Source organism: Abrus precatorius, unplaced genomic scaffold, assembly GCF_003935025.1.
Source record: "Abrus precatorius isolate BTA unplaced genomic scaffold, Abrus_2018 Scaffold5, whole genome shotgun sequence".
NCBI classification, from domain to species: Eukaryota; Viridiplantae; Streptophyta; class Magnoliopsida; order Fabales; family Fabaceae; genus Abrus; species Abrus precatorius.
In genome coordinates, this window is record NW_020874395.1 from 1,345,892 (window position 1) to 1,358,686 (window position 12,795).

At 29.7% G+C, this 12,795-nt stretch overlaps 1 protein-coding gene and 1 pseudogene across 1 annotated transcript; both read right to left on the minus strand.

Annotated features, from left to right (window-relative positions):
* Window positions 1–648: 648 nt before the first annotated feature.
* On the minus strand, window positions 649–3,212 carry LOC113867612 (annotated as a pseudogene).
* Window positions 3,213–4,400: 1,188 nt separating this feature from the next.
* LOC113867751 (protein NRT1/ PTR FAMILY 5.8) lies at window positions 4,401–8,812 on the minus strand. The gene is made up of 4 exons (XM_027503203.1): window positions 8,511–8,812; window positions 7,894–8,111; window positions 5,585–6,099; window positions 4,401–5,376 (listed from the first exon to the last, which is right to left on the minus strand). The coding sequence occupies exons 1-4, from the start codon at window positions 8,563–8,565 to the stop codon at window positions 4,548–4,550; spliced, it is 1,617 nt and encodes a 538-aa protein (XP_027359004.1). The 5' UTR covers window positions 8,566–8,812; the 3' UTR covers window positions 4,401–4,547.
* Window positions 8,813–12,795: the final 3,983 nt, after the last annotated feature.

The following is a 12,795-nucleotide window of genomic DNA, read 5'->3' on the forward strand; positions in this document are numbered from 1 at the left end:
ATATTTAATTTCATACACCAAATCGGCACTAAAATTTTGATTTGTTGAATTTAGTTCTAGAATATGTTAACTTATTCAAGTTTTGGTCATTTAAGGAATTAATTGGCCCCTAAAATTATCAAAATATTAAATTTGAGTAAAAAATATATTAATCTTGTTTGTATTTTATTCCCATTTTACTAATATATTTGTCACAAAAGAATAAAAATATGAATAAAAATAAACATATTCATAGACTAAATTGTATAAATTGAAATTTTTAAGAATTAAAAAAAAACACCAATTTTAAAGATGAAATTGAATATTTGATGAATAGATATCATTTTCCCACTTTTTCGAGAAGGTTAATATAATTGGTGAGATGGCCTCTTTAACACGTTGAATCATTTCTTCATGTGCACTTGTTTGAGTTGTTGACATCCTTATTCAAACATGTCCCGTTATATCTTCATGCGCACATGGTTTAGTTGTTGCGCACCCATATTTATCAAACACGATCATCCTTCATCAATCTTAACATAGAACAAAAGAAAGAACATTGAATGCTTTTTTATTAACGCACTCCATTATCTCTTTTTGGCTTAGCTACAAGGGTTTGGTTACGTTTAATTAACCTTAATCACAAGCTGTTTGCCTTAAAAAAAACCCTTAATCACAAGCCATTCCTATAGCAACCTGTGGATCAGAGAAAGAGCCATTCAAAATGCGCGTGGCAAGCCATCGATTTGCTGCTTCAGAGTAGTGAACCCCGTCCCAGCTAATGTACTTTGATGGGTGTTTACATTTATAGTACTCTTCTTTTCCATTTTTAGTTTTCTTTTTTCCACAATCAACATGGATAACACTGGTTGTGCCACAGCAGAATTTCTTTGGATTAACAAAACCTGCCACATACAACCACATAATTCAAATTAATTAATAAGCTAATCATGTTTGCTCTTTGCTTTTAGTTTACACTATTTACTACAAAACTTTATAGATTCATTATTACAACATTAGTAAACATTTTTATCTATGTTGTTTATGTCTTTAGTCCCTTTTTAAATGTATGGTTAAAAATGAATATAATTTAAATTAACAACCAATAAATAACATATTTAAGTCAAATAAAAATTGTAAGCAACAAGTTTATCTTTAACATGAATCATTTATGTAATTTAAAACTAAAATCACCTTGATTCCTTGCATTTTTTGTTAGTTCGTACTTAGCTGAGTAGACATCAACATAGGTAAACTTTGCAGTAGGTAACTTTTTCCTTAGTTCAAACACTATGTCCTTAAGCTGCATGTTAAATGCCTGAGCAATTTCATTTTCGGTTTTTCTACATCCAAGTCTTCAGGATTCTGCTTGTTCTGTTGGTTTGGTCGTGGCAAACACCCAATTGGGCCAGTATTATGTATCCAAAAGATTCTAGCCCCTTCAGTGTATAGTTGCTGAACCAAACCCCAAGACAAATTAAGTGTTAGATCAAAATGTGTATCAAGGTAGAAGCAAAAAAAATGGAAGGAATTTTTAAATGAATACAGCTTAGGTTTAGTTTCTTAAGTACTTTTTGTGGTATTTTTTAATTAAAATTTCACTTTGATAACTCACTTCAACTTTAAATGCTGACTTTTATGACGTGAGTTACTTGGATAAAATTATAAGAAAAAAAAAAAAAACATAAGGCACTGCCCTATGTTCTATTTTTATTAAATATGACTAATGTTAGATATAGAATCTTCGTTCTACTTCCCCATTTTCATTGCTTGAAACTTTGAATTTTCTTTGTTCTCAATCACACTCCCAAAGAATCAAATTTAAAAAAATGTGAGGAAATTAAGAAAGAATTGGCTGTTTACTTGCACTCCTTGAGAGAATTGGCTCAATATGTCAGGAATGGAAGCTCTGAGTGATTGTTGATCTGAGGTCATGAAACCAAAGCTTAGATCGTTCTGACCAATATCTATGATGAATAGGGCCTTCGATAATTCCATGGACTTCAGTAGCCTGCTTTTCAAAGGTGCATCTGCTACAGGAGTACCATATGTATAATATACATTATATTCTTGTTTTCCAAAACTTACAGGCATTTCTAAAAAGTGAAAATTACACTCATTTTCTCAAGTTTTAAAAAATTTTACTTGATATCTTTTGCTTCTGAACTTACACAAACCTCTTTTAATTTATATGTAACAATGTGTATCTTTTCTGTTAATACAATTTTTTTATGCAATTATATAGATAAAAAAAGGCATATATATATATATATATATGAGACAGTAGAGGGCAAGGGGTTTTATCTTAAATATTACAATCATGAGGCTCTAGTTAACTTCAAGAAATATATGACTACATATTCCAAATCACAATAAATAATTCATCAAATGCTTGAGAAATTAGATAACAAATGAACTTAGAACATGAACAGAGTATAACTAACTGCTGTAAAAGCTTTGATTGTAGAGAAACATTGTCCTAGACTTGAACTGCATGAATTGAGATATTTGAAGCCCAAAGAAGATTGGAGTAAAGTTGCTCTGTCGTATGGATGAACCACCCGCAGCGAAGTTTGCCCCACAATTGTAACTTGATCCCAGTGAATCCAAATAGGCACTCAAATATGGCAGCTTCAATTCTTCAGCTAAATAGGTACCCATTGAAATAATCATCAAAGCGACACTTAAATGGAGAACGAAACAAACCTTCGTCATGCAAGTTTGCTATATTATGTGGTAGATCAACCAAAAGTTGTGAAAGGAAAAACTTATGCAATTCCTAATGTACTTTTGGTATTATTTTTCGGGAAACAATAGAGTTTTACTAAGTAATCTGTACAAAAAAATTTAACATTTAAGATTGTCACAAGTTAACTAGATAAAATTTTAACCTTGATTGAAAAACAACATTAAAAATATCTAAAAAACTATATCTAAATTTTGTCCATTATAAATATGTGATGATGGTGTGTGGAATTTGTTTTGCTCTTACTAATGTAATCTATGATAAGACGGCCATCACAATTCCTTGTAGGGAAATTTCCAGGAAAGCTTCCTCCATTGGGAGGATAAACCATTGTAAATGCTGCGGAAAAAGTTCCTGTGTCTGAATTTGAGTCACCAAAGTTGTAAATTGCTGAGTAGTTACATTTTGATTTATGCAGAACGTTTTCCCCCTTCACTTCCGTGAATAAACCTACCAAACCTAAAACATAAACAACCAAGTAACTCATGACTTATAAAATATGTGATGAATTCTTTGAACAAATATATTATTAAATTTTTGCATGGTGAAATTTTTGAAAATTAGAAAAAGTTAAACACGATTAAAGAGATGAAACTGTCTTTAGTCCATAATTTGTCTGGGTTTCATGCTTATGACATTATGTGTTTATGGGCTCTAATGGCAGGAAACGGATGTGAGTGGCCAAGGAACGTTTCATAATAGCTCATTAAGGACTAAAGTCTCTTAATATTTAATAACCGAAACGGCAATGTATAATAACTACTTTTGGGAGATTATTTCTGATGTTTAATATGGGAATAGTTCTAAATCTTCCGTCATTTTATTCTAATAAATCCTCCTAATTATTAAATTAAAAATATTTATATTTTTAATAATAAATAAAAAAATTTCTTTAATATTTATTTACTAGTAAAAAAATTATTAAAAAAATTATTAGAAAAATATAACAAAACTCTTAATATAAATATTTCTTTCGTTTAAAATGTTAGTTTCATTAAAAATGGTTGTTTTTTGCCGTATGTCTTTTTTTTCTTTAGATATGCTATTTCTCCTTTCTCTTCCATTTTTTTTTCTTCTTCTTCTTTTTCTCGTCTTCCTCTTCATCCCTTCCTTGTGTGAGATTTTTGAAAGAAAAAAACAAAGACAATAGTGATGATGCTAGAAAAAATAACAGTGGTGTTGATAGAACCTAAATAGAGTCAGGTGGGTACATGTTTTTGAATATGCGACATCTCCATGGCTAAAGTAAGGAAGTTTTGACGGTGGCAACTAAAGAAAGTAACAAAAAAGGAAGACGTTATAAAAAAAATGATAAAAAATAATTTTTTAACAGAGTTAACATTTAAAAAAACTTATTTAAAGTGTTTTTAAAATTTTTGAATTAAAATAAAATTAAAAGAAAAAAATCAAAACTTATGTTAAAGTTAAAAGTCGAGTACACTAATTTTTATGGTAGAAGAGAAAACACTAATTTATCCTGTATGTGTATATACTGATGAGTGAGGCTAAGCTCATAGCTTTCCTATGGTGATTATTATGGAAGGGAAGCTCATCTTTGCTGATCTAGTTCTCTATGTGCTTGATAGAGTGAAAATAAAAAGTTAAAGATGCATATGAAAAATAGGAATATGTGAAATACGATATTTTGTCAAAAATATACTGTCAGTTATTTTTAATTTTTACTTTCTCTTTTACTTGCAAACACACACACACATCATACTACTGTTATTCAACATTAGGTCAAGTAGTTCAACAAACTTCACACCAAAAGGAAAGGGGAAATAGCACTTGAAAAGCAAGGAATTAAAAGACTCAATTTTCACTAACTATCTGAATCACTCCTCTTATGATAATATTTACACAATAGAGCATATAATAGGAAGCTCACTATACTTAACCAAGCTAGAAGCCAATAGTAATTGTCCAAGCGTGCTTCAACCATATCATCACAGAACCAACTTGGTATTCCCTTTGAACTTGTGTATACTTCAACCAGTGTAATTAACAATGCACTCACAAAGCTTCCAACCCCAAAAACACTGGTATACAATGCAATTCCCATTGTTCTCATTGTCTTGGGAACTTCACCATAAAAGAACTCTTGCATACCAACAACCGTGAAAATGTCTGAAATGCCAAGAAGAATGTACTGAGGTAACAACCAGAAAATGCTTATAGGCACTGTTTCTGAATGTGATCCTGCACTTCTCATTTGCCTACCAATTTCAAGCCTTCTCATTTCAACTAGAGCTGCAATAACCATGGCTATGATTGAGAGAACCATTCCAATTCCCATCCTTTGCATTACATTTATACCCTTGTCCTGACGAGTGATTACCTGTGCAATTGGTATAAATATTTTGTCATACAATGGCATCAATAGTATTATGGACAATGTTATAGCACTTTGGAGTGTGGCTGGCGGAATCTTGAAATCTGCACCGATGTTTCTTTTCATTGTCATGCCTTGTTTTGTGAAAAATGTGGCAGGTTGTTGGAAGATCACTGCAAACATGAGAAGCATTGTCCATATTGGCAAAATCCTTAGCACAACCTTAACATTTGCTAGCAGATAGATGCCACTTTTAGGATCCTTATTCAAATCCTTGAGGTTTTCCAAGTTTTCAGAACAAAGGGGTGTCTCTTGAAGCCTGTCACAAGGAAAACAAATACTCAGGTGTAAGAGCAAGTACTTTTCATTAGAAATAATAGTAAAGGGAATCCATTGACGAGGCAAGCGGTTTGACTTTTTAAAAATAGACTAATCATAAAGAGTGTGTTCAAGAATGAATCAAAAGAGTGTATTGCTAGCATTTCTCGCAGTAAAGGAAGCTCTCTGTACATGAAAGTGGAACTTACTCTAGCTCAACCACTTCAGGCTTGTCATTTGGTAGGGAAATCTCACAATGGAAGCATCTCAAAGCAGATGCTTTTATAGCTTGAAATATGTTCATGAGGGGCTTCTTTTCTTGATAGACATCGTGTTGTTTATATGAATATATGGGGCTTCCACACGAGAAAATTAAAATAGACAAAACCATTGAAATAGCTGGGATAGCAAAACCTATTACCCAGCCAAAGGTATCTTGGATGTAGGACATGACTGTAACACCTAATAGGCTTCCACTGCAAACACCAAAATACCACCACTGGAAGAATAGAGTTTTTTTGTTAGAACTTTTATCATCTTTGCTACAAGGCAATTCTTCTTCCTCACCAAGTTGATCTGCTCCAAAGGCTTGCAGAGATGGGTTATATCCACCTTGGCCTAACGAAATTAAATAGAGAGACAAAGAGAGAAATGAAGAAGACATTGTTCTGTTTCTATGATGCCATGACCTTGCTAGTGCTGTTGTTGTCAATGCTGTAAGTCCCTTAGAAAAGAACACAGACGAAAAATACTGTTAACTAGTGAATAAAATGTTGAAAATTCAAATTGACTTGCAAAATTTCCCACAAAGTGTTACCTACTGCATTGTGCATGTACATAACAAGACCTCATACCAAAAATTTTAAAATCTGTTCACAGATTCACTGTGATTTTGTTTTACATATGCTTTTTGGTGAATAAATTACCTTGTAGATATGAATTTATCAGATATGTGAACACCAGAATCATGGTGCTATGACTTTATATTTGGTAAATAACTTTTGGTCATTTCACTGAACCATTTTTTAAATAATTATATTCTTTTTAGCACGCGGTGCTTTAGTGCTTAATTTAATAACTCAGAAAGGAGAAGTGGAATGCCTTTCCTCAAAAGTTAAAGTAAGACATGAATTTTCATAATCATAGAAGCATCATTGTCTTCTGTTTGTTGAATCCTGTAGATGTGGTGAGTGGTGACAACTTCACATGAACATGAAACTCAGTATCATTGATTGCTATTCCAAAGAAAGGATAAGAAAAAACATCTAAAATATGGAAAACCAATAAAACACAGGACATAAACAATGATTACTATCTAATTAAGAACGCCAGAAGATTTTGTATGTCTATCAATTTTTCAGTTACTAATGCGAAGGTAACATGAATATTGAGCACCCAAGTAACAAGGTTTTGCATTGTATCAAATTTTGAGTTACAATTGGGAAGGTAGGTAACATGGATATTATTATCTACCACTTGTGGAAAGAGTGGAATTGTAGCCTTAAACATCAAATTCAGTGCCGAAGTTGCTTGTGAAGTCTATAAAGGATTATCCAAGATAAGGAATTTGTTCCTAAGCTGTGCTTGGAAAATATTTCACTAGACATTTTCAGTGTTTGATGGTTAGTTTTTAGTATGGTGTCAATTTTGGTCTGCTGTTGTCGAACAAAACTGGAAGAGAAGAATCTTGGCCACTATATATGATACAATCCTTGCTTAAAATTTTGAATAAAAATAGTGGAAATTCAACGTTAAGATAAAAGATTTTTCCTGAGTATTTCACATGTTCAAGAATATACAAAAGTATCACATGTTCTACCTTGCCAATGAAAACTCTTTCTATCAGTTTTCTTTTTAATAAAAATTTGGATAGATATTCTGGTGGAATGTAGAATCTGACTTGGAAAGGTAGCAAAACGTGTGGCACTGTGGTTGACACTATGCTAAATATTCACTAATTAAGAAGGGAAATCCTGAATCTTCCAAAATATCAATTACTCCATTTCTTTTGGCTACCGGAACTCTCCAATGGGTCCACCGTACTGTAGAAGATATTAGTCTCACATATTCTTAAATAAGAAGAGAGGTTATGACTCGGACTCCAACAAACTTAATGGATATCCTAATAATATGTTAAACACAAAGTTGGGCAGCTTAATTAACAGCCACACATATTAGTCATGGATTTGTCTAAATCACCCCCATAAGATAAATAACCCCATCCGGATGTGACCTAACGAAGTTAAAACATTGTATTGAAAATCATATCAACTATTTATTTAATTTTATATAGATATAATAGTATTAGTCCACTTATTTATCACATGAGATAACTTGGATAAATCCATTAATCATATTTAAATTATTGAAAAGAAGGACAGAGGTAAATGGCGAAGTTCCGATGTGTAACTAATATTTAATTCTTATACACAGAATTTCATATATTAAGTAAAGGGGTTAATTTTCTAAATTCATTAAATGTGAAGGGGTTAAAGGAAATTTGTGGAGGATGACTCACCATAAAATACAGAAAAGAGGAGACCATTATGGTGGAATATTTGTGCCAATATGCGTCAGCAATGGGTGCCACCAGCAATGGCATTATGGAGGTGAATCCTACCCAACTGTTAACCATCTTTGCTGCAGATGAGTTGCTTAGTATCACAACATCAGTTAGGTAAGTTACCAAATTAGATGCTACCCCTTTGAATGCAAACCTCTCTATGCCTGCAATGGCTGATAAAATGCACCACAAACAAACAAAAGTTAAACCTTTACCAGAAAAAAACAACATAATAGAAAAATCAGAAGGAAAAGAACACTTAGAACCTAGAATTTTGGTTAGATTCTTGATTCCGATTCTTTTCTGATATTCTAAGATGCTAAAATAGGACTACTTTCCTATGCTTTTGAGTTTAGAACAAGTCCAGCTCCCTCTGGAGAGCCATTTGTGTTTAATTTTAAATTTTCTTTTTTGTCTTTCCACATGCACTCGAAGATGAAAATTACTAATTAGGATAAACTTACATAGAACATTAGAGCCAAATTCACTAATGGGATTAGTATACTTCCCTCGTCTTTATCAAATTCTCATGCAGTAAGGTTGAAAGTGTGAAAGCAAACACAAATATTTACCTATGAGAAGAATGCATGACTTATTGAGCCTCCGGATTGTCTGTCTACCAGCCATGAGAAAGCGACACCAAATGCAATGAACCAACCAAACCAAACCAACCCCTGCACTCTGAAGTTCAACAAACAAGTCACAAGTAACTAAGAGTGCAACAAGAATATTACAAACCGAAGTGGGTTGTGCTTCCTCCTGATCATGTTTTGGCCTTTTCTCAGTTGTCACCAATCACTGTTTACTCAACCCCCCACCACCAAACACAAACAGCACCGCTAGCTTTTCTTCCACCCTCAAAAGCCTTAAGTTTAAATGGCTTTGGAGATTGAAATATACATATATAGCAGTGATGAATTGTCTTTATTAGTTGCTTATAATGGGACAATGTACTTTCACTTTGTAGAATGTCACACCAAAAAGCATTTATCACAAAATAAGTTACTTGCTTTGCTGCTAGCTTTTTTATATAGCTCACAAGACAAGTGCTAAAGTTAAATAGAACGAACTTTCAGTTTTGAGAGTGGATTTATGTATATAATTGTGTTACCCTCTGCCCAATCGTGAATGGCATCAGGTTAGTTCTATGCAACACACTCTCTTATGGGAGGTTACACCTCTTTGACACGTGACCTTTGCATGCTTGACACGTCCATTGCCACCCTTCCTGCTCCACGTAACCAAACCAATAATATTAATTAAAATTATTACAAAAAATAATATATATATATATATATAATAATTTTTTATTAAAAATTATAAAATCTAATGTTATTTAATATATTGATGATATTGAATATTATAATTAATAAAATTTATCTTATATAATTTTTTTATTATGTACAATATTGTACATTGAAAATAATTATTAATTAATGTAAAATATTAAGTTGTAATTATTAGTTTGCTTAAATTATTTACAAATAAATAATTTAATATAAATTAATGAAATTTTATGTATAAAAAATTGATGTAATAATTTAATGTTATTAGTTTTTTAAGATGATTCATAAAATGTATTTCTTTTATAAGAGAAATTAATATAAGAATGTGTGATTATAAATCTCAAAATAAATAAGATTATACAAATAATTAATATTTTAAAAAAAAGTATATTTTTTATTTATACTTTAGATTAAAAAAACAGTATTAATTACTTCTTATGAAAAGTGATAAAAAAAATAACTTTAATAATATTAAATGAGAGTAAAAAATTATATTATAATATTTTTAAAAATTAAAAATTTTAATTAATTTTAATCATCTCTATTGATTTGTGTAATTTAATTAAATATGTTTTATTAACATATAAAAGTATTTAATAAACATCTATAAGCATGGGTGTTGATGTAATCTCTATAACAAATAAATATTGCTATTTTTTTTTAAATATAATAAACAAGACTTATTTCCCGCTCTATTTATTATTAAACTCTTTTATTTTTATTGTAATATTTGTATTATTAAGAAGATATTCAATCAGTTAATGAATGACCTATTAATTTAATTATTTGTTGTTAAAGATATTTTTAAAATACATTATTTCACTTTATTATATATAATTAGGGATAGAAACAGCACAATGACTATTCAACTTTAAAGTTATATGCAGATTTAGACAAAGTATAAGTTTCGTGTTTCCTAGCTGAAGTAATATGTATTCATATTTTGGGATAGAAACAGCACCATGACGATTACTCAAGTAGTTTTAATATGTATTTGTAAAAGATATTTAAATTGAAAAAATAAATTATTTATCACATAAATTTTATCCAAACCTGAGTATTTATGCGTGAAACATTTACAGAGATGAGTTTATTTTTGAGCTAATATTTAATTCAACCTGTTTCATATTTACGTGTTATTTCACATTTAAAATAAAAAATTAAAGTTATACAAACTTTTATATATAACTAATTATGTTATTACCTTGTTTTCAAAAATATTTTATAAATTATTATATATAATAAATATTACTTGAATAATTATATAATAAAAAAATTGTATTTCTTATTTTAAAAATTATTATATATAAATAGTTAATGCTAATATACAATTTTCTTTAACGTATCTTTGGGAGTGTAGGCATTAGACTTATAAGTTTATTAAATTAGTTATTTCATAAGTTTGTTATATTGAATTTGAATTTATGTAAATTATTCTATAATTTACAAGATACTTTTAATGAATTTATTATGTTAAACTTAAATTTAGTTATATATTTATTTCTTATATCTTATGATTATATGAAATAATACTTTTATTAGTATATCTATTATCATTCTAAAATGTTTATTATCAGTCTTATTTAAATAGTTTTATTTAGAATAATTTTTATCTCCATTAATAAAATGAATAATAGTATTTTAAAATAAAATATTCTTAAATAAATTTCAATAGATATATATAATTCATAATAATATTAATAACTATTTATTAAACTAAAGAATAGAAAAATCTAAAAATTAATATTTATATATCCATAAAATATGAGAAGAGAAATTAAAATTATTATTTATACCAAAATATGTAATTTCTTAATATTCTACTTAAAATCTATTATTATTATCATTCCTAAGAAACGGTCAAGTTTTTTTATCCAACAACTTAGATAGATGATGTATAATAGTATGTAAATGACATTATATATCTTTAAAAAAGTATGGAAAGAGTAAAAGATGCACAACCTAACCAAGTTATGTAAAACTTTCACTGGCAAAATCTGTAGAGGGTTCCACTTCACAAATCCAAGGATTCTAATTTTCTATGCTTCAAATCACCAGAAACTTGAAAGGGAAGGTTAGGTGGGTAATTAAGAATTTGGGAAGGTTACTCCTTCTCTGTGAGTGTAAAAACCTACTGGCTTAACCATATGCAAGAAATAGACAATAATACACACGCACATACGTGTCACAACATTTTATATTTGTATGGGTTTTATCATTTCATCATTTTTGAGCCAACCCATTTTCTGCTTATTTATTCAAAGTATATCACTCCTACAAGTATATATATATACAAGGAATGTGACACAAATAGAAAATGTATGATAAACATTTCGTGTTAAAATGCACGTCCTACTCCTTCGTCATCAAGCTTATATGAAAAAAAACAATAGTCCTGCATGTTGTAGATGATACTCAGTGCTTAATTGATTAAATATAAATTCCAAAATTGATATATCCATTTTGTTAACGTGTGTTTAAAAACATACATTAAAAATAAAGAACAATATATTTGTTTTAAAAAATTATAATATTCAGTATTATTAATGTTTAAATTTTTTGATTATAATAAAAAATTGTTGTATGTAAATGATTATTATACGTTAAAAAAACTATTTATATATAAATTCACAAACTACTCATTCAAGAGATTGAAGATAACATCGCCATGCATCTCTCTTGCTGTTTTTAAAGTTGGTGGTTCAGTGAGATGGAAGCCACTTTGTTTAATTATGACACGAAATTGTAGTGGGGATTATTAGGCACACAGGGGGGGTGACAGAATATGTGTATATTGAACATTCCACGTGTACATGTAAGTAATTATTAATAACATTGTTCATTCAATGTTTTCATCAAAGATGACTTACTTTACAATACTCATTGAATAGGATCTGAATATAAAAGGTTTATGATGGGATATGCTGTTTATAGAATTTGAACTACCCTTGACTTCTAGTTATAAGACTATTTATTACATAAGCCTAGCTGATCCTTAATTCATTATCCTAAAAAATTCAGATTATTCTGTAATCAGATTATCCCTGTTGTGTTCATATTAGAATTGTTTATTCAAATTTTATTTTTGTTGAAATTTTAGGGTGTGTCAAAAAATAGATTATCTCACTTTCAAAATTTAATAAAATAAAAAATATCTTAACTTTATTTTTAATAATACAGGACATTTTAACAGGGCTAAATTTGACCGTGGCAGCATTGTGACTGCTACTGTTGTTTTCTGCTGAAACTGATTAGTTGACAACTAGGCAAGGAACACAATGTTGGCATGAGTGCGCACTATATATTTGTTCAAATCCGTTTCTTAGGCCATTTGTTTTTCTTGACCAAACGTAATTTGTTAACATGGACAATGGTGTCACTTTATCAAAGTCTTAATTTATTGATGAAATTAAGGGTATAAATTGTAAACAGTGAATTTAAACACATACTTTTGCAATTATCCGAATTTGAGTCACCTTTACTAAGTTACTACACATGTTTTAGGATTTTTATGACAGAAATTTATCTTCAGCATATTCGGTATCAACACACTTTAATATACCTTCTTCTT